This window comes from Dermacentor variabilis, chromosome 4, assembly GCF_050947875.1.
Source record: "Dermacentor variabilis isolate Ectoservices chromosome 4, ASM5094787v1, whole genome shotgun sequence".
Classification (NCBI taxonomy): domain Eukaryota; kingdom Metazoa; phylum Arthropoda; class Arachnida; order Ixodida; family Ixodidae; genus Dermacentor; species Dermacentor variabilis.
Window position 1 is genome coordinate 232,312,062 of NC_134571.1, and position 18,356 is coordinate 232,330,417.

General features: G+C 46.7%; 1 protein-coding gene across 2 annotated transcripts in view; it reads left to right on the forward strand.

The window, feature by feature from the left end:
- Nucleotides 1-18,356, forward strand: part of LOC142580185 (spliceosome-associated protein CWC27 homolog) — a 373,861-nt gene that overhangs the window by 90,116 nt on the left and 265,389 nt on the right. For both annotated transcript variants that reach the window (XM_075691069.1, XM_075691068.1), the window contains one exon: nt 9,419-9,562. In XM_075691069.1, the coding sequence (XP_075547184.1) occupies nt 9,419-9,562 (144 nt within the window). The remainder of the gene's footprint in view (nt 1-9,418; nt 9,563-18,356) is intronic.

Here is an 18,356-nt window from a genome sequence, read left to right on the forward strand (position 1 = left end):
CTCGCCTACATAAGGATAGTCAGGGTACTGCGGCGGCGGGCCTGTGGGTATGAAATGCTTCTCTAGCTCTCTGAGGAGTGTAAAGACATCGTCCCTGTACTCGTGCATTAGGATATGCAGCTGTTGAAATGTCTTTCCCTTTGTTGTGGTAGGATCTGTGAGTGAGCGAAGAATTGACCACGTTTTTGCTGTGCTCAATGTGCCTGAGAGGCGATCGCAAAATCCTCGCCAATTATTCCTCGTAAAGATCTCTGCATACTCCTGAGATTCCCGTGTAATTTGATCTATACATTTCCTAAGTTTGCGGTTGAGGCTTCGCTTCCATCATCGTGTCAACCCTCTGCGGGCGTTCCAAAGATGAAGTAAATGCGGGTCTATGTCTGGTGACTCGGTTGTGGTGCGCAGTGTGCTCATGGTGGCCTCTAGGTCTCGTGCGAGAGAGTCAAGCCAGCGTTCGTACCCTTGGCGCTCAGGTGGGTCCTGGCGACGTTCCCTGAATTTCGCCCAATCTGTTATACGCACATTTCGCTCGGGCCTGCGCGCACCCCGTAATGACAAGGTGGTCGCCACAATGTAGTGGTCACTACCAAGGTGCTCCTCTGAAGGCCCGTGTGCAACGACTGGGCCAGTATTGCGCATTAAGGTAAGTTCAGGGCAGGTGTCACGAGATACGCTGTTGCCCATCTGAGTGGGGTGCTCTGGGTCGGTAAACAGTGTGTATCTCATGTTACAGATGGCATTCCATAAGCGGGTCCCTTTAGCCTGCGATTTAACCTAACCCCATGCAGTATGCGGAGCGTTAAAGTCGCCGGCCACCACAAAACCCGTCCAAACCTACCAAATTCTGTTAGTAGGTGCTGAAAACAGTGCGTTCGCGAACGGGGGGAACTGTATGCATTGAGTATAAACAGACTCTCGCTGCGTTTACCTTGCGTAATTATTTTCAATATTCGGTGAGGAATGTCAATGTTAGTGGTATGCATGCGACATGTAACATGTTTCGAAACTAAGGCTCCCACAAGAGGAGAGACACCCGAGAGCGTGCTGTAGCCGGATAAAGAAGGGGTGCAATTGACTTCCTGTAAGAGGATGACATCGGGAGGGTTCGTGGATGTGGCGATATACTGCTGTAGGGAACCTCGTTTTAGGCGGAATCTTCTACAATTCCACTGCCACACCACTAGTTGCTCCGCGTTACGCGGCGCCATCATCATCGCGAGAGGAAGCAGGCGGTCGTGCATAGGGATGCGGGCGCCGGGTGCCCCCATTTGAAGGTTACGGCCGAGGGCCTTGGTCAGAAAGTGCGCTTTCGTTGTTACCGCTAAGCTCAGGAACTTGCATGCATGTGAAAGTGCACCCTATGCATGATTTCACTTGCTCTGTAATCCTTACTTGAAGGGCCTCCATTTGGCATTCTATCCTGTCCAGAGCCGCCTGCATACTAGTGCTCATGTCTGCCACCAGCGCATCCATTTGTTTTTGCAGGCGCTCACAGCACGCCTCCATGTCACGACGTAGGCGGGCTATTTCTATTAGAGGATCGGGATTTGGTAACGAATGGTAATAGGGGAAGGGGTAGGGAGAGATTTACGGGGCAGAGCGAGCTGTGGGGGACCCTCCGCCCGACCTACCTCCCGAGGCGCCTCCATTGCTGTTTTCTTCTCCGGGGTCCGCTGCACCCCTGAAGGGACCAGGGTCACCTTGGCTGGGGCATTGGTCTGCAGGGCCTTCTTGTAGGGTTGTTGGGAAGATGGGGAAGGAGGGCGCTTCTCTGGGAGGCGCACCGACGCCTCGCGGGATCGGGACTGAGACTTGGAGCGGGTCCGGAACTTGCGACGGGATCTTGAACGGGTCTCCGACCGGACTTTCCTGGTTTCCTTCGTTGGGGCGCTCGACGTTCAGGTCTCTGCCGTATCTGTGGTAGTGGTCGGGCCGCTGGAGGGTTGGAGTTCACGCTGCTCTTTCTTGAGAGCTTTCCGCACCCAAGCTTTGTTCAGTGTGTGCCTAGCACGCCATGGGCAGTTTGGATCCACTGTAGGGTGGGTCCCGTCACAGGATCTGCAGTGTGGGGTGCACGGATGTGACAGGGTGGGGTTGTCAGTCCCGCACGTCGCTCAAATGACCACGTGCGGCGTAGGACAGTAATCAGCCCAATGGCCGAGCTTACGACATATCTTGCAAACCAGTTGGCGGTGTCGATGAGGGTAGCAGCGGAGTTCTGCACCATAGAAACGCACATAGCGAGGCACTTTAATAAGTCCTTCAAATGTTACCAACGCAACGTTGGTTTGACCCATCATTCGTGCTTGAAGTATTTGAGTTCCAGGAACCAAAAGCTCACCCACTAGCTTGGAAGACGGTGTACCGGGCAAAAGGCCAGGAACAATTCCCTTGCATGAGTTGTCTGGGGCCGCAAAATATGTCGGGATGGGATAGACCCGCTGACCAAGGTTCAACTCCCTCACCTTGTACAATGCGTCGGCTACGTGTGACTGGGGTGTGCTGATGATTGCCAAGTTCTGCTGAGGTCGCAGTCGGAATATGATGTCCTGACGATCCTCGGTGGTCAAGCCGGCTGCACTCCATAGAGCACTGGCGAGTTCTGGGCGCGTCCACTTATCGAGACAAAGTCCTCCGTGAGACCGCAGAATTATCTTTTCAGCGTGCAAAGGAAGTTGAGGCAGGTTCTGATTCCGACTGCGCTTGTGTACGGTAGGCTGGGAGGCGTCTGGAATGCCCAAGATGTTCTCGGAGGGTTGCGTCATAGCGCGCGTTTGACGGATGCGTCGCTTATGTATGACTGTCTTCCAGCAGCCACCTGTGTAGTCGTCAGTTTTGTCGTCGTAAATGTTTGGGGCAGCATCTTCCTCCATCCTTTCCCCGGTCGGAGTATCCACCTCTCGCTGTTGGGAGGGAAAATTGGTGACAATGGGATCGGCGGCCACTCCCGCGGTATCCACCTCGGGCGTCTTCGTTGTTGTCGAGGAACACGTGGCGGCGTTCTCCGTCGCCGATTGCGTCTTCTGCTCGTTGGAAAATGACGTTGCGGTAGATAAATGCTCCATCGAAACAGAGCGGTGAATTGGCCGAAGGCCCTTTGCACGCCCGTTTAGAACATGGGCATCGGAAAGGCTGGTCGCTTGGCACTCTTGGTTCATGGTTCTACATGGTTCATGCTCTTGGTTCTACCAAGGGCGCCAAGCCAAGGTCGCTTGGCGCCCTTGGCTTGGCGCTCTTGGTAGAAAACACGCCAAGGCAGCTATGGCCCTGGCAGGGGCAGCCGCGTTGGAACTGCTTCAGAGCTGTAGAGGTGCGGGGTGCGGCAACAAAGTCCCGGGAAGAAAAGGCGGTTGGTGGGAAACGGCGAGAAAGCCGCTTCCCATATGACTCCCGGCGAAAGCGGCCCGGGCAAGGGCGGTCAAGGGCGGTTGGTGAAGGTCGCGTAGTCTCGGTGGTTGCGGAGCGCGCCAACGACATGTTCGTTCACTTCGGCCGACCGATCGGAACCTCTGCGGTGGAGAATCTGGCGTCACTCTGGTGGATGACTTGCACAGGCAGAAAGTAGGAAAAGTAATGCCAAGTGACGTGGGTGTTGAAGTTGATGCTCGTTTTACTGCGTTTGTACAGTTTGCTGGTGCGGACAGGGGCAGCTGGCGCAAGTCACCGCACATGATTAAGTCCAAGCTGCTTTGCAGTGCACCGTGGCATGTTGAGCATAACTCAAAGGAATGCACGTCTTCCTTTGGAAACTCATCAGTGAGCAGGGGCACGTGAGCAATGCGGGTAAGGGACAGGTCAACTTTAAACCAAAGATGATCACAAACATCACCTGCGTATCTGAATGGGTTATTGCAGAACTGCCTTTCGAAATGCACGGTAGCTGCCGCTAAATGTGTCTGTGGGCAGGAGGTGGTCACTTGGGTCAAGCGCTGCTGTCGCCTTACGTCAGCTTTGTGTTCTCTCACTGCATCATCCTCACGGCGGGCATGATGCGCGTCTGCTTCATGCTCGAGAACTGCAGGGTCTTGTCAGCGTTGCCGGTTCAGGTCGGCCTCATGTTCCAGCACTGCGGCACCCTCACGGCGAGCACGATGTGCGTCTGCTTCGTGCTCCCGAACTGCACAGTCCTGTGAACGTTGTCGCCTCACGATGGCCTCGCGTTCCTGCACTCCAGCATCCTCACCGCGGGCACGTTGTGCGTTGGCTTTGTCCTTGAGAACTGCAGGGTCCTGTCGACGTTTTCGCCTCGCCTCGGCCTTGTGTTCCCGCAGGGCTGCGTCTTGGTGCCTCTCGCGCTGAGCTGCAGCGTGCCTTGCATGCGCAGCAGCACGTAATTGCTGCGTCTGGGCACGTGTGCGAGCCCGCCTTGCTTCAGCACGACTAGCATTTTGTTGGAGCTGTTCAGCCGCTGTTCTGACTAGCGGGGGCATGACAGTGCAAAGCAGCACGTGTGGGACACACTGCAAGGCTGCAGAAAGACCGGCCACCCGGCAGCTACTACTGGAGATAGTACAAGTGGGGAAATGCCGGTGCAGGCGGGTGGGGTCTGCAGAGACGACTTTCAACCCGCGACGACGACGAAGGTGCGGTGGTGCTGCCATGAAACGTGATTTATCAACGGAATGCACTGTGGTGGCATGGCGTCAAGCGCGCAGAGGTAAACATGAACACGTCTTGCTCGATGACAGTGGAAACTGTCTGTAAAAACACTGGAGTTGGGAATCGCAGCAGCAGCCGCGAGCCAATTGACCTCCGGGCATCTGTCACTTCAACGCGAACGAAACGTCGAAAGCACAGTGCATATGAAGCTACTAGCACTGCATGCGCTCAGCTAGCATTGCAGATCACTTTGACGATGAGGCCTGTGCATGTGCATACTTTCGCCATGTCGCAGATGGCTTTCAAGACATACGAGCGCCAGCAACGCGTCCCTTCAGCGTCCACCAAATGCATTTACTATGGAGTTTGTGATTTTCGTGGCCAACGCTGTAGTGGAGGCTGCAATTCTCTCCACTCTATACGGAGCGGTAGGCAAGGAAGACATCGAGGCACCCTAACAGTTACTGGACAAGGATGCCCCTCCTCCCTTGCGTGACACCCCGGCCTCGCGCGCCACAGGAGAGGGCACGTTCCTCGCTCACTTGAACAGCATTTGCCGGCTCACTCTCGCACGCTTTTACTCATTAAAACTTCTTTCTGGGCGAGTTGGTGCATACTTGACATAAAAATTGTAACAGCGCCAACACATGCATCCATGAAGTAACAAGGACGAGACACAAGCGCTGATTGTCAACAAAATTTTATTGACAGAAGACGGATGCCTTGTATAAGGGGAAAGGCAGAAGGGAAGGGGGAAATACAATTGGGGAAAATGACATTGCGCATCGGTGAACGAACGTGCTGGCAGCCAACGGAAACAGATGCAAGAAAAACAAGAAAACTAGAAAAACACTCGAAAAAAGGCGAGGCATACTAAAATACAATCAAATCAGTAAGCAGTCGCTTCCAAAAATTGAAGCTCTGCAGCAAAAAGCGATACAGAGGGGGTGCTTACACACTTGCTGCCATATTTCTGTATGTGGAACGCTTCCAAAGTGACGTGCATCGTCGTGTCGGTACTCTTACCGAGAATCTTCGTCTCTCCCAATCGAGCCTCGCAACCTGTGCATTCAATTACGTGTGCGACCAAATGTGCGTACTTGTCCTATAAGTTACTTAAATTTCGGGCATGTCCCCCCAAGCGTTCATTAATGCAGCGGCCGGTTTGGGTGACATAAGCCTTTCCACACTTCAGGGGAATGGCATAGACTACTCCTGTGGAACACTTGATGAATGGCTTCTCATGTTTTAGCTGACAATCTCTTCTTTTAGAGTTGCAGATGTGTGGGCATAACTGTGCCAGCTTGTTGGGTGCCGAAAAAACAACGGACACCCCATGCCTGTTGACTACCTTCTTCAGACTGTGCGAAGTATTGTGCAGGTACGCACAACCAAAGGCTTGTTGGTCTTCCGACAGTCGTCTTTTCTTCGTGTTCCTTGTTTTAGCTTCTGAAGGAGGGTCTCAGACACAGCAATCAAGACCGAATAGGGGAACCCCGCCGCCAAAAGTCGGCTGGCCTGATTCTCAAAACATTTCTGCATTAGGTGCGGGCATGACTTCTGAAGAGATAATTTCAAACAGTGCGACGCTATAGCTCTTTATACAGTTTTGGAATTCCAGAACTGTGAATTCCAGAACTCTGGAGAAGAGGGCAATTATGTTAACATGGGGACACCCCCTTGGTCGATGTCCAGGCTTTTCTGCCTTTGCTGGGACGAGGCAAATCATCTTGTCATGGGAACGTATGCCTGAATGTCTCTCACACTTGACAGGTCGATCATAACAGTACTCATCATAATCATCCTGCAAGTCAAGGATGTGGTTGTAGCCGTACTGTGAGGACAGGACTATGGCAACACCGCACTTCGCAGTCACTGTCTTTGGACAGTGCGAGGGGTTGTGCACGCAGGGCACAACCAAAGGCCACTTATTAGGCTGCTTTGTCACAGCCTCCCCTCCTTTCCTGGCCACCTTTAGCTCTTTGATGAGGCTTTCAATGCCTACTGCAACCATTTTTTTGCGAGCAGCCAGCCTTTTTCAGGCATTCTAGCTGGCCAGTTGCACTCATGGCTATCTTGTGCTAGCCCGATTTGCTGAGAACAGCACACAAGCAACCCAGAGTGATCCCTCTTTCTACCACTTCTGAATTGGCAGAATCTCTTGGAATGTGGCTGATACATCCAATATACATGCTCGTTATTTAAAATGAGAGAGATGCCAAGAAACTACAAAAGTCCCCTTCTTGGCACCTTGTGTGTGAATTTGAGGCATGAGGAATGCTTTTCAAAAAGTCTACAACAACTTCGACCACAGGGGTGCAATTACCAGTTTGAGGAGGATTAAAAACAAGTGAAAAACCGTCTACATACCTAAAAATTTGATTACAGTGGTTGAGGAAATACGAGAATCAATGAGCTTGTCACAACATGCTTAAACGGCTGCTCACCAGGTCAGGCCATTTCGAACGGGCAAGTGTAGTGCATACAATGCCTGATAACGATTGTGCCTGCAAAGTATTACACTGCTACATGCTACGAAAAGAGCAGAAATTTCATACGCCCTGTGCCCTTCTCCTTACAGGCACTGTGCTCCCAGCCGGAGAGTTGACGTCAATCGCAGGAGCGTGCCTACGTAGTTCGTTGTGCTCTGACGTCATTCACAGTGGCATGTGACTTTGAGAATTATTCAAGGCAACAGCAGTTATTTGTTTGATCTGTTGCTTCAATAGACGAATTAATGTTTAGAGAAATATTAAAATCTACAAACTGAATGTCTGAGTGTCTTTGTTTTACTTCGTACCATAGCTAGAGAGATGTACTTCCCTTTTCATCTGCTTGTTCCCATGTCGTACAGTCATGCACACAGAGAGCGAAACTACGTCATTTTCTACTGCGTTCCAGCACGTGATCATGCTCTGTGATCCACTTGCGTCTGCCTAGGTGTTTATGTAGCAGTGACTTATACCACTAGCTAGGTGTTCTCATGCACAGCGTGCAAAATCGTGCGCTGTGTAAAACGAGACAAACACAACAGCTTGTGCAAGAGACCATCAGCAGAAGTGCACCGCACAGCAAAAAAGTGAGAGAAAAAAGAAGAAAGGTGGGGCCTGTGATGTGTGCGTCACGCGATCCTCTAGCTCCAGTATAGGAGAATGTAGAGAACGAATTTCGCTTGTGGAGGCTAGACAGGGTCAAGTGGAGAAAGTGTCTTATGTTGGCGGTGACACTTGCATCCTGAAATCATGGGTTCATGGCACTGAAATATTCCTATCTCAGTTATTATTGAACTAATTTGAAAAATTATTGCAGTAGAATGCTCCACAGAGGGTACGTAACAACTTCCAATGCATAAAGAAAATTTGCTGTGTGGCTTAGTGAGGGACCTTTTAAAGCAGTGCAGTGAATCCTGTGGATGTCTTCACTTTATCGTAACTTCGGTTTAGTCGCACATGTCCCAGGGTCTTGCAGACATGCTCTTGTTCAGTGACCTTATATTTTTCTTGCTTGCTTGAAGCATGCCAAATGCACAATGCCTGTTACAAATCTGAATGGTAGAAGCAGATTTATACTGTAATATATGTACATAGGAAGCCATTTTATTAAAAATTAAACTAGTTTGGTCATCTTTAGCCAGAATATCCCATGATCCCTATCTCATGGTCCTCGTTCAGTCGCGCTTATCCACTCTATCATGGATTCTAACCAACTAGCCCGCCAACGTGTTTTAACCAATCTCATGATGTGCATAAAGCTGGCTCTGCTATGTATATTGACGGTCTCAGTTAAAATTGATACCATATCTGGTATATAGATGTACGTTCGACACTGCGCCAAAAGGTCCAGTGGCTGTTGCTACACTGTGTCTTGTATGACACCATTACTTGTGCGTTATAACCACTTTAATGATTAATTTGCACAGTTCTGTGTCTGGCGCAAGTCATGGCAGCTGAATATTCACTTGAACATAACATTTCTTGTGAAATCGTGGTGATTGCAGCATGAAATATTAGAACTTACAATGTAGAGCAAGCTACATTGCTCAGGGAGCCAAACTTGACTGGCTAAACAATGATTTGCACTCTCCCCAAGTAGGCCTATGTATGTGAACTAACTGCTTGCTTGTTCCTAATGCTCCATGTGTGCTTTTAAAAATAGCACTTCACAACGAGCAGTGTAATGGCCAAAACTTGCCAACGCTCTAAGCACTAGGATGTGTAACGACTAATAAAAAACAAGCCCCTTGGATCACCTTCTCACTCATTGTATAGCAAGGGCCTTGAATTTGGCAGTAGCAGTTGCTAGCTTACATGGGAGTGGCGAACATTATTGCAGGGCTAATCTTGTACCCAAGAAGAAAGTGGGAGTGAGGAGGGTGAAGCACCAAACAGGTCACCTACTTTCATTTTCCATTACCTTATTATTTAAATTAAACATGACAATGAACTTTCCGTGTGCTTTCTCCAACTTGGATGTCTGTTACTTTGTATGGTTCGGACCAAAAAAAATATCATGCCCCTTAGATCACCGTATTCTTGTTCCTCATTGCAAAAGATTACACAGCTTGAAAGTAAAGACCATTATATGCACCTCTTTTAGTTGTGTAAGATTTAATTAACAGCTTCGCTTTACATAGATTCGAACATGTGGGATGGACCTGCATAATTTTTCACCTTTTCGCGCGACTGCCCCTAGTAAACTAGTAACCTTTTCTTCCCTTGCTCAGCGCGTACTTGTCAAAATAGGTGCAAACAGCAGAGTGCAGTGCATTGTAAAATGAAGTGGAAAATGTGCCTGATGTGTTTGACATTGTTGTGCGCAGGATGAGTTCCACTCACGGCTGCGCTTTGTCCGTCGTGGCCTGGTGGCCATGGCATCGGGTGGTGCTGACGACAATGGCAGCCAGTTCTTCTTCACCCTTGGCTCCTGCCCTGACCTGCAGAACAAGCACACCATTTTTGGAAAGGTAAGCTTGCCCGCCAGTTGCTGCAGATATTATAAACAATGTGCAAAAGAAAGACTGCACCAGCAAGGTACTGCAAGAACGTAGTGCTTTCATGACTGAAGAAACATTTATTTCGGTGCAAGTGGCAGCATTTAAACAAGAAAGAATGCAGTCACATGTTAAAAAAAAGTGTTGTGTGTACACGTACTAAACACATTTGCAGACACCTTGCATAATCATTAACACCATTGAGTCCATGTCATGGGTGAGTTCATGATGGCAAATGTTTAACTGATGAGACTGTCATTTTCTTTGCTTTTAAAGAGCCCCTCGCCAGGCCACCTAGCGAATTTTGGTTATAGGCTGGCAGTTATGTACTGTGTAGGGAACGTTCTGTCACAAGAATTTTTCAGATTGGTTCATGAATAGCTGCGATAAAAATATTTCAGTGCCGCGAACCCACGGTTTCTGGAGGTGAGCTTCACCGCCAGCCTAAAACCCTCTCCTCTTGCCGTCTTCAGCCTCTGCAAGTGAAATTCCTTCCCTGTATTCTCCCATAGAGGATCACTTGACGCATACGTTATGGGCCCCACCTTCTTTTTTATTTTTCCCCGTTGCTTTTTGCTGAGCAGCGCATTTCTGCTGACGGTCTCTCGCGCTAGCTGTCCCATTTTTTTCGTTTCGTGACGCGTATACCTTATAGCAGTATACCATATTTGCATGATTCTAATGCACACTTCTTTAAATAAAAGATTGTTCAAATTTTCATGCGCGTTAAAATCATCATCACTGATTCTGCTCAAGATCAAAAATGAAAAAAAGAAAGAAAAGAAAGATAAAAAAGCTCAGTGCAAGGTAACTAGCCATCGAACGGGTTGTCTGAAGAAAGCGACGCTTGGAGACATTGCGAGGTGGCTTCATGGTGCGTGCAATGTGCGCCTACAGACAATGGTTGTGCAAGCCTCCATAAGGGGCATTTCTAATGCAATAAATGTAACTGAAGATGACTTTCTGTGGTCAGTAGACAACGAAAAGGGGGTGTCGTCGGACTCTAATAGGCACTAGCCACTAAGACTCAGCTTCGTGCATGTCTGTGTATGTTTGTGTCTTCCATAACATTGTTTCAACACGTACGAATCGACTAAGGTTTCGTTACTTGATGAGCGCGGTAGAATCGGCACCAAGTTATTTTTTTACAGCAGAGCTGTATATGGCTAGCTGATTTGTCCATCTGTCTTACACCTGTATGTCAAAAACTCGTTTGGTGCAACCCCATGTGCATGCGTGAAAAAAAAAGGAGAGAGAGAGAGAGAGAGAGAACTGTGTGATTGGCCGCGCCAGTAATGTCGTTGTTGCTCTCTGTCGCAGCGTAGCACATGTGCAGCACTTTCTCTATGGCTCCGAAATGTGTGGGCATACTCAGATCGTTACTGGAAGCTTATCATTATCAAAAAAAAAAAAAAAGTGTACAATCAGTGCATTCTACCGGTGCTAACATATGGGGCAGAAACTTGGAGACCTTGCGAGGAGGCGCCATGAAGGGTATTGAAGAGTAAACACACGTATTGACATTACACAGTGCTTATGTCACGTAACATGACAAGTGGTATGATTAGGTGCTGCTGCTGATGATGATGGTGATCTTTTGGCATACCATTTGAAACAGGGCAGTGACATGCAGTCACCTGGCCTGTTTGATCTGATCATGTATGCTATACATGTTTTTCATTCTAGTATTTTTGTATACATCTCCTTAATCTTCTTTTTCTTCCTCAAGACAATCCATTCATTTCTTGGCGAATACCCCATAGATGGTAGGAGCCACATGCATGATAGTAAACACAAACTACCTTGTACCTATCCAACTGCTGTATGGCATGTTAACTGGTGTAATAATATGCAACTGCGATGCAAAGTGCGCACATATTGACGTTACGTGACACGCATCTCACATTGTGTAACAAGTGGCGCAATACGACGCAGCTGCTGATGATGATTTACTGGCATCCCCTTTGAAACGGGGCAGTGACAAACAATCGCCTCGTCTACTTGATTTAATCAGGTGTGCCATACATGTTTTTCATTCTAGCACCTTTTATACAACTCCCTAATGTTCTTTTTATTCCTCAGCACACATGAATCATTTCTTGGCGAATCTCCCATAATGAGATCATAGCATGCCATACATAGCCTGGCGATAGCTGTGACGGGCACTGGCGGCAGACAACATCACCAACTGAAATGACTATTGGAATGAGCCCATAACAGCTTACGCCGTAAAAAGCTTTTGGGACTGCAGGCGTCGACACATCAGAGGTGAACCCATGTATCCATGCATAAGAGTGAACAAATGGAACTTGGGACTCGCCTTCAGACAAGACATCCTCAGAAGTTGTTGTCGGTGGGGAGGACCACGACTCTCTACCGAGGCCATTAAATGTCAATGACTGAGTCCAGCATTTCATCCACAACGCTTCACGATGGTTCTTGTCGACCAACGAACCTCTGACAGCACAAGAATTGTCGCATGTTGATCACAACTCGCTGCAGATTGTGCAAGATATATCCTTCCCTAATGTTCTTGCTGTTTGTTAAGGACAGCATACATTGTGTCTTCATCCAGAACCAGACACAAACAAAGAACAGATGGCATCGGTCCAAGGTTTTGGCACCAAATGTAAAAACCAATACTGATGCCATGGTTTGGCCCCTTTCTCCTCTTTTAATGGAACTTCAATCTCCATGATGATGATGATGATGATGATGATGATATGTGCACAAGAGGGGACTGGCGTCACCTTCTGTTTTCAAAAATGCTGATGATATCTGGTTGATATGTCACAGACCTCTCAGTAAGTCATCGTACCCATGACCTTCTTGCAGAGAAAGTCCAAATCAGTTTGTGAATTTTTGATTATGTAACCATTCTTAAAAATATTTAATTGGTTAACTTTTTTGACCAGACACTGCCAAAATCTCCATAGTTATGGCAAGTTATTGTGAAAATTTTAATGTGCCACCTGTCTTAGTTTTATATTGTTTCTGGCTTACCAAGCCATTGGTCCTCTTTTACACACTTTCAGTATAGATAGTTTTATCGAGGGCACCGAAATTTTGCGATCACAGCGCCGTCTATTGTCCGATGCCATGCTGGTATGTGGGATCGCGCTGGAGGGTGCACGGCGAACATGCTGTTGATGACGAGTGGCAAGTTTTCGCGCTTTCCCAAGAGGTGTCAACGAGTTGTTTGGATTGGGAAACTTAGCATGTGGTCACTAAGCTTTTAGCTTCAATATAGCCGCAATGTCGAATGGCAACGGTCCTAAAGGCGCTCCCACAGCTCTACTCATGATTGAAATAGGGAACAGTTCAAGTCTGAACATTGTCAATATGGTCACATGCACATGTAATGTGTTATTATCGTAAGTCTAGCCTTGAACGCTATTAAGGTATCACTCAGGCGACAACAATCAGAGGTGTCTCCATGTGTCACGCGGCGTGCCACCCAGTGTACATGCCATTTGAGGTAACTGCGATGCTCCAAGAAAACACGTTTTGCTAGCTTTCATGCCCCTAAAATATATGCGCTATGATTTTCTTAACATTGTTTATCTGGTACCTGGACATCAAGCTTTACAAAATAAAGAACTGTAAAATGACTCGATAGAAAGGGTTGTTAACATGGATAAAATGAGCTTATGATAGTGGCCGCGAATATGCCACGATCAGGCCAAGAGGCATTGCGACGCGTTGAAAGATTATGCGCTCTTAGGTCTGGAATGGTGCCTGTGCATGCAAGGGCACCTCGCCTATACGAGAGAGCTGAAAAACGAACAACTACTCTTTGCAGCAGCAACTTTATTTTCTGCAGTATTACTGTGCGCGACGAGCAGCGTCGACAGCTTGTCGGCGAGATTCGAAAGTACAGAGAGCTGATGTGAACTAGGGCCGGCCAGAACACGGTAGGCATGTCTCTGGATGCAGAATGGAAAAGAACTCGCCTTCATTTCTTAGTCGGCACATACTGTTTTCATAATACCCCCCTCGGTCAACTTCCACCAGAATGTTGGTTGCCAAGCATGATAATCATAGAACACGTTTGAACAGAATAAGTTTAATGTGCATGCCCGAAAAAATAGTTAACTTCATCTATTTGCAATAGTTGACCGACTCGAATATGCACCTTTCTTTCATATCCCAGTTTGATCATGGGTGTCGAGTTCAGAGTTTGCTGGCCAAGCGCTCGCTGGGTACAAAACCTTCCGAACGTACATGCGATGGCATTAAGTCCTTTCTGTTCACGCTGGCAATACAAACTAGTCTCTGCTATCACAGCGGCGGTGTCCACAAAGTTGCTGCAGCTGAAGATGCACTTTACGCTTGCTTCCGAAAGTTAATTTTGCAGCCAGATACAGCATAAGGGTAACCTGTCGACCTTGAGCCATCTGACATTGCAGAAATCCCATGTTATAATTACACTAATTTGCAATTAAACCGCACCCTTTCCAAGCTGCCGCTGGGATAAAATGGAAACCGTACATACCAGTGCGAAGAGGAGAGCAGCACGGCGCGCTGGTTCGAGGCTACATTCCTCCTCTCCGATAAAATGTTCTATAGCTCGATATTGTCACTTCAACAAACTGGATCTCTCAATCTCCCATCTGAAATTTCTCCTGCTCCTGCAAAATGTAGAAGACAAGGAAACTTTCTTGTTGGTATCTTTGCCATGCTTCGTGGTGCATGAAAAGCTGGAGACTTGCCAAGACTGATGATGTGCATGGGCACCTTCAAAGTATCTTACGATGGTGTTGCGAGGCTTGGTTGTTTGCTGTGTCATTCATATTCTGTTTTAACCCTGTGACTGTCGAATTTTTTCACAAAATCTGTCCTCTCTGGTTAATATCTTCTATTGCAGTTTCTCGTAGCAGGGGACAATCGAAAACTTGTGAATACAACAAAAATTTATTGAAAGTAATATTTTCTTTCATTAACGCTTCGCTCACATCAACAGTACAGTAGAACTTTGTTAATACGTTTTCGGAAAAATTGCAAGAAAGAAACATACCGTATTTTCATGCGTAAAACCTGCATAAAAAGTTTGAAAAAGCTAACCGTCAAGTTGGAGTGCAGGTTATGCGCAAACTTTATTTGAAGGTATGGCTTCATGGCAATGTGGAGCACACTGCCATGTAGTCATATCTTGAGGCAAAGTTCTTGGCTATTTAGTTTCGTTATCTCCTAGGGAATCCCACCTTTTTGAAGATGCTTATCGCAGCAGGGTTGGTGGTGATAAGCTGTGAATGCAGCGTACAATGACCCGGGAGGAAACTTGCTGGTACCAGAATTTGAAACTGAGCACTCGGTGGCGTTTTCACATGAGATAGGCGGGCAAATATTGCTGCCACAGGCAGCCACTGTTCCTGATTGCATGTGCCTCAGGCCTTTTCTTGTTTACGTGGGATCGAGTGGCCGGAAAACGAATCATACAACCACAGTTTTGCAATTTAGTGAACGTTGGTGCTGAAAGATCATGTTTCTGGGAACGTATAACCAGTAAAAAAGGAGCACATCTGTACTGGGTCATTTTTTGTGTTCTTGATGTTGAAAATTGTCACAGGGATACTGTAATGGAATCGCGTCAACGAGGTTTTACTGTATACACATGCTATACAGTAAGAGATCAGGAAAAATGTCTAGCAGGATTTATGACTATCAGTATGCTGTCCCCAATAAACTGTTACGATGGGGTGCGTTTATTTAAACATGAATTGGTGAAAAGGGGCCGTGCCGACACCGAGCCACTGCAAAAACAAGCGCACTTCGTTCTCCTCTTTCTCCGTTCTCTCTGTAGCTTTAGCGTAACACTCCTCTCTTCACAGATGAAGCCCGCTGGGCGAGTAACTGTTACGTCCACTTGGAGTCACGGGGATCACAGCGTTTCAGGCAGGCGACGTGAACAAGCTGCGTCTTCTTAGACCGGTAGCCATTCGGAATGAGACAAGCAATTGAATAGGTCACATCACTTAGGCAATCGATAATGACAAAAGGCCAGGTGTAATGAGCAAGAAACTTTTGGCACGGGCCGCGCTTGCGAAGTGGTGTCCAAAGCCATACTATGTCCCCTTTGTCGTAGGACACATTCTTATGGCGTGAATCGTAGCTGATCTTGGAGTGGTCCTGGGATGCCAACGTATGGAGCTGAGCTAAGCGGCAAGCTTCCTCAGCGCGGCAGAGAGTCTGGGCAATAGAAGAGTCCGCATGAGGAGTAAAAGGTAGAATGATGTCAAGGAAGTTGCGGGGTGGTCTGACTTAAAGAAGATAGAAAGGACTGTAGCCGGTAGTTTCATGCTTTGCATTGTTGTAGGCGTACGTGATAAAAGGCAAGATATCATCCCAATGTTTGTGCCTGGAATCGACGTACATCGAAAGCATGTTGGTCAAAGTTCTGTTAGTGCGCTCGATGAGACCATTTGTCTGCGGGTGGTATGGGGTCATGTGGCGAAACTGGCAAGCACAGAGATGCAACAGCCCTTCGACTAGGTCAGCCATGAACTGGCGACCCCGATCGCTCACAATAACACAAGGGGGTCCATGACGCAGTATATGCTCTGTGTGCTGCGACTGGCGTGCCGCCGCGCGGCTGTCAGAGGAGACACTCGTTGAGAACTCGAGCAGAAGGAAACGTCTCCGTGCTGCCACCGGAATACGAATCCACGCCGCCGCGGAGACGCGTACGCCGTGACCGCATCGTTAACGCGTAGTTGATTGGAATAATAATTGCTGCGTAGTCGGCTGTACCAACAGCTACACGTCGTGCCCAGTGGGGACGACGTTTCACGGTTTCTCAACTCATCTGTGCTTTGTCGGGCAGCGGCAACAGTGGATCATGGCTGTGCGACAAAAAAAGGTAAGTTTGGTTTCAGTTTCAGTTTATTCAGACACACATTGCCTGGGTTGAAAGGACTAAAGGTAGATGAACTCTGCCTGACTAAGGTCCCTCCACTCAGAAGCAGTGAGAATAAAAAATAAGGAAAAACAATGGCTTTGTACATTTAAAGCCCTACAAAAAAAATTTCAAGAACAGAAGTAACATTGCGATTAGGCATCTTAAATTGAGTAACAGAATCACACAATAATGCAGCAGCAATAACCCATACAAGAACAAATGCGTACATAAATGGCAACATATTAAAGAGTACAGAGTTTGTGCAAGCGCTATACAAGATGTAACATAACCATTCCTAGCAATGTATAACTGTTAGAAAGTGCAGCAGAGTACAGGGAATATAGTACAATAAAAATTTTTTTTTTTTATAACTCAAGAACTTATTCAGGACACAGTACCAGATAGCAAGTACATTGTAACATTTTTCTTTAAACTGTGTATAGAAGTACAGTTTTCAATAAGTTCGTGGATATAACTATTGTTGCGGAGAAGGTTAGGTATAAGGTAGAGCAATGTTTGATTACCGTAAATGGTTCTGAATAACTGTATTCTAAATCGCTCGTGTCGGAGATTATAGGGAACATTAGTAGGGTAGCACTGAGCCATATAACTACTCAATTCGTTTTCAATTTCCTTGCGAATATACAAGGCAAGCTTCAGGTTGTAAAGTTGGTTAACAGTAAGCAATTTAAGCTTGTTAAAAAATGGCACAGGGTGTTCAGTTGGTTCCAGATTTTCTATGCAGCGAACAGCTCTCTTTTGTACAATTTTTGACCTTTCAAGGTTCGTTCCTGAAGCCGTACCCCAGATTAAGAGACAGTAATGGAGATGAGAATGAACTAGTGAATAGTATAACTGGAGCTTTAGCCAGTTTGGTACCAGAGACCTAAGTTTATATTAGACAGAAATTGATCTAGACCTACTGGCATGTACTTTGTTGATTTGCGGTGTCCAACTGAGGTTTTCATGAAAAAGTACACCTAAGAATTTAAACGACGGGACACGCTCGATGTCATTATCTTTAAATCAAACAGAAATGGTATAATCTTCGCACTTATTTCTGCCTTTTAATAAAATATATTTAGTTTTACTAATGTTTAATTCTAGCTGGTTACACTCAAGCCAGTATGAAAGCGAGATCAACCACTCGTTCGCCACGTTTTCTAAATCTTATCAACGGCTGCCAGAGAAAAACAAGCTGGTATCGTCCGCATACAAAACTGTAAAGGAAGTTTGTGGTACCGACACGATATCATTTATGTAGATAATAAAAATAGTGGACAGAGTATAGAACCTTGTGGTACACCGAATTTCAAAGGCTGTAACTGAGATTTATACCCGTGAAGAAACGTATACTGCAGCCTGTCTGTTAAATAACTGCGTATTAATTGTAGAGCTACCCCTCGGCTGCTGTAATGTGGTAATTTTTCAAACAGTATATCATGCTTAACCGTGCTGATAAAAGGTTAGCGACGAAAATAATTGGAGTAGCTTTAATGTCATCATTATCGGCTGCAGTATTTTTATTTAGCTTCTTAAGAAAAGAGTTTCTCTAATTCACTGCAAGGAGGCATAAATATAGAATTCGTGATGCAAGAGGATATATATTTCTGTGCATCTAGCTGAGTGCTAGAAGATTAATATGCGCCTGAAGATAAAAAGTGGGAATTGAATTTATTCGACAAAGTCTCTTTACTGTATTCGACATCATCAGTAATTAGTGTACCAGAGATGCTGTTCTGTTGTTGACCAATAAGCAAACGTAATGTGTTCCAAATTTTTTGGGGGTCATGAGATACAGCAATAAACCTATTGTAATATTCACATCGATCTTTCTTGAGATCAGAGTTTAACTTGTTTCGAATTTTC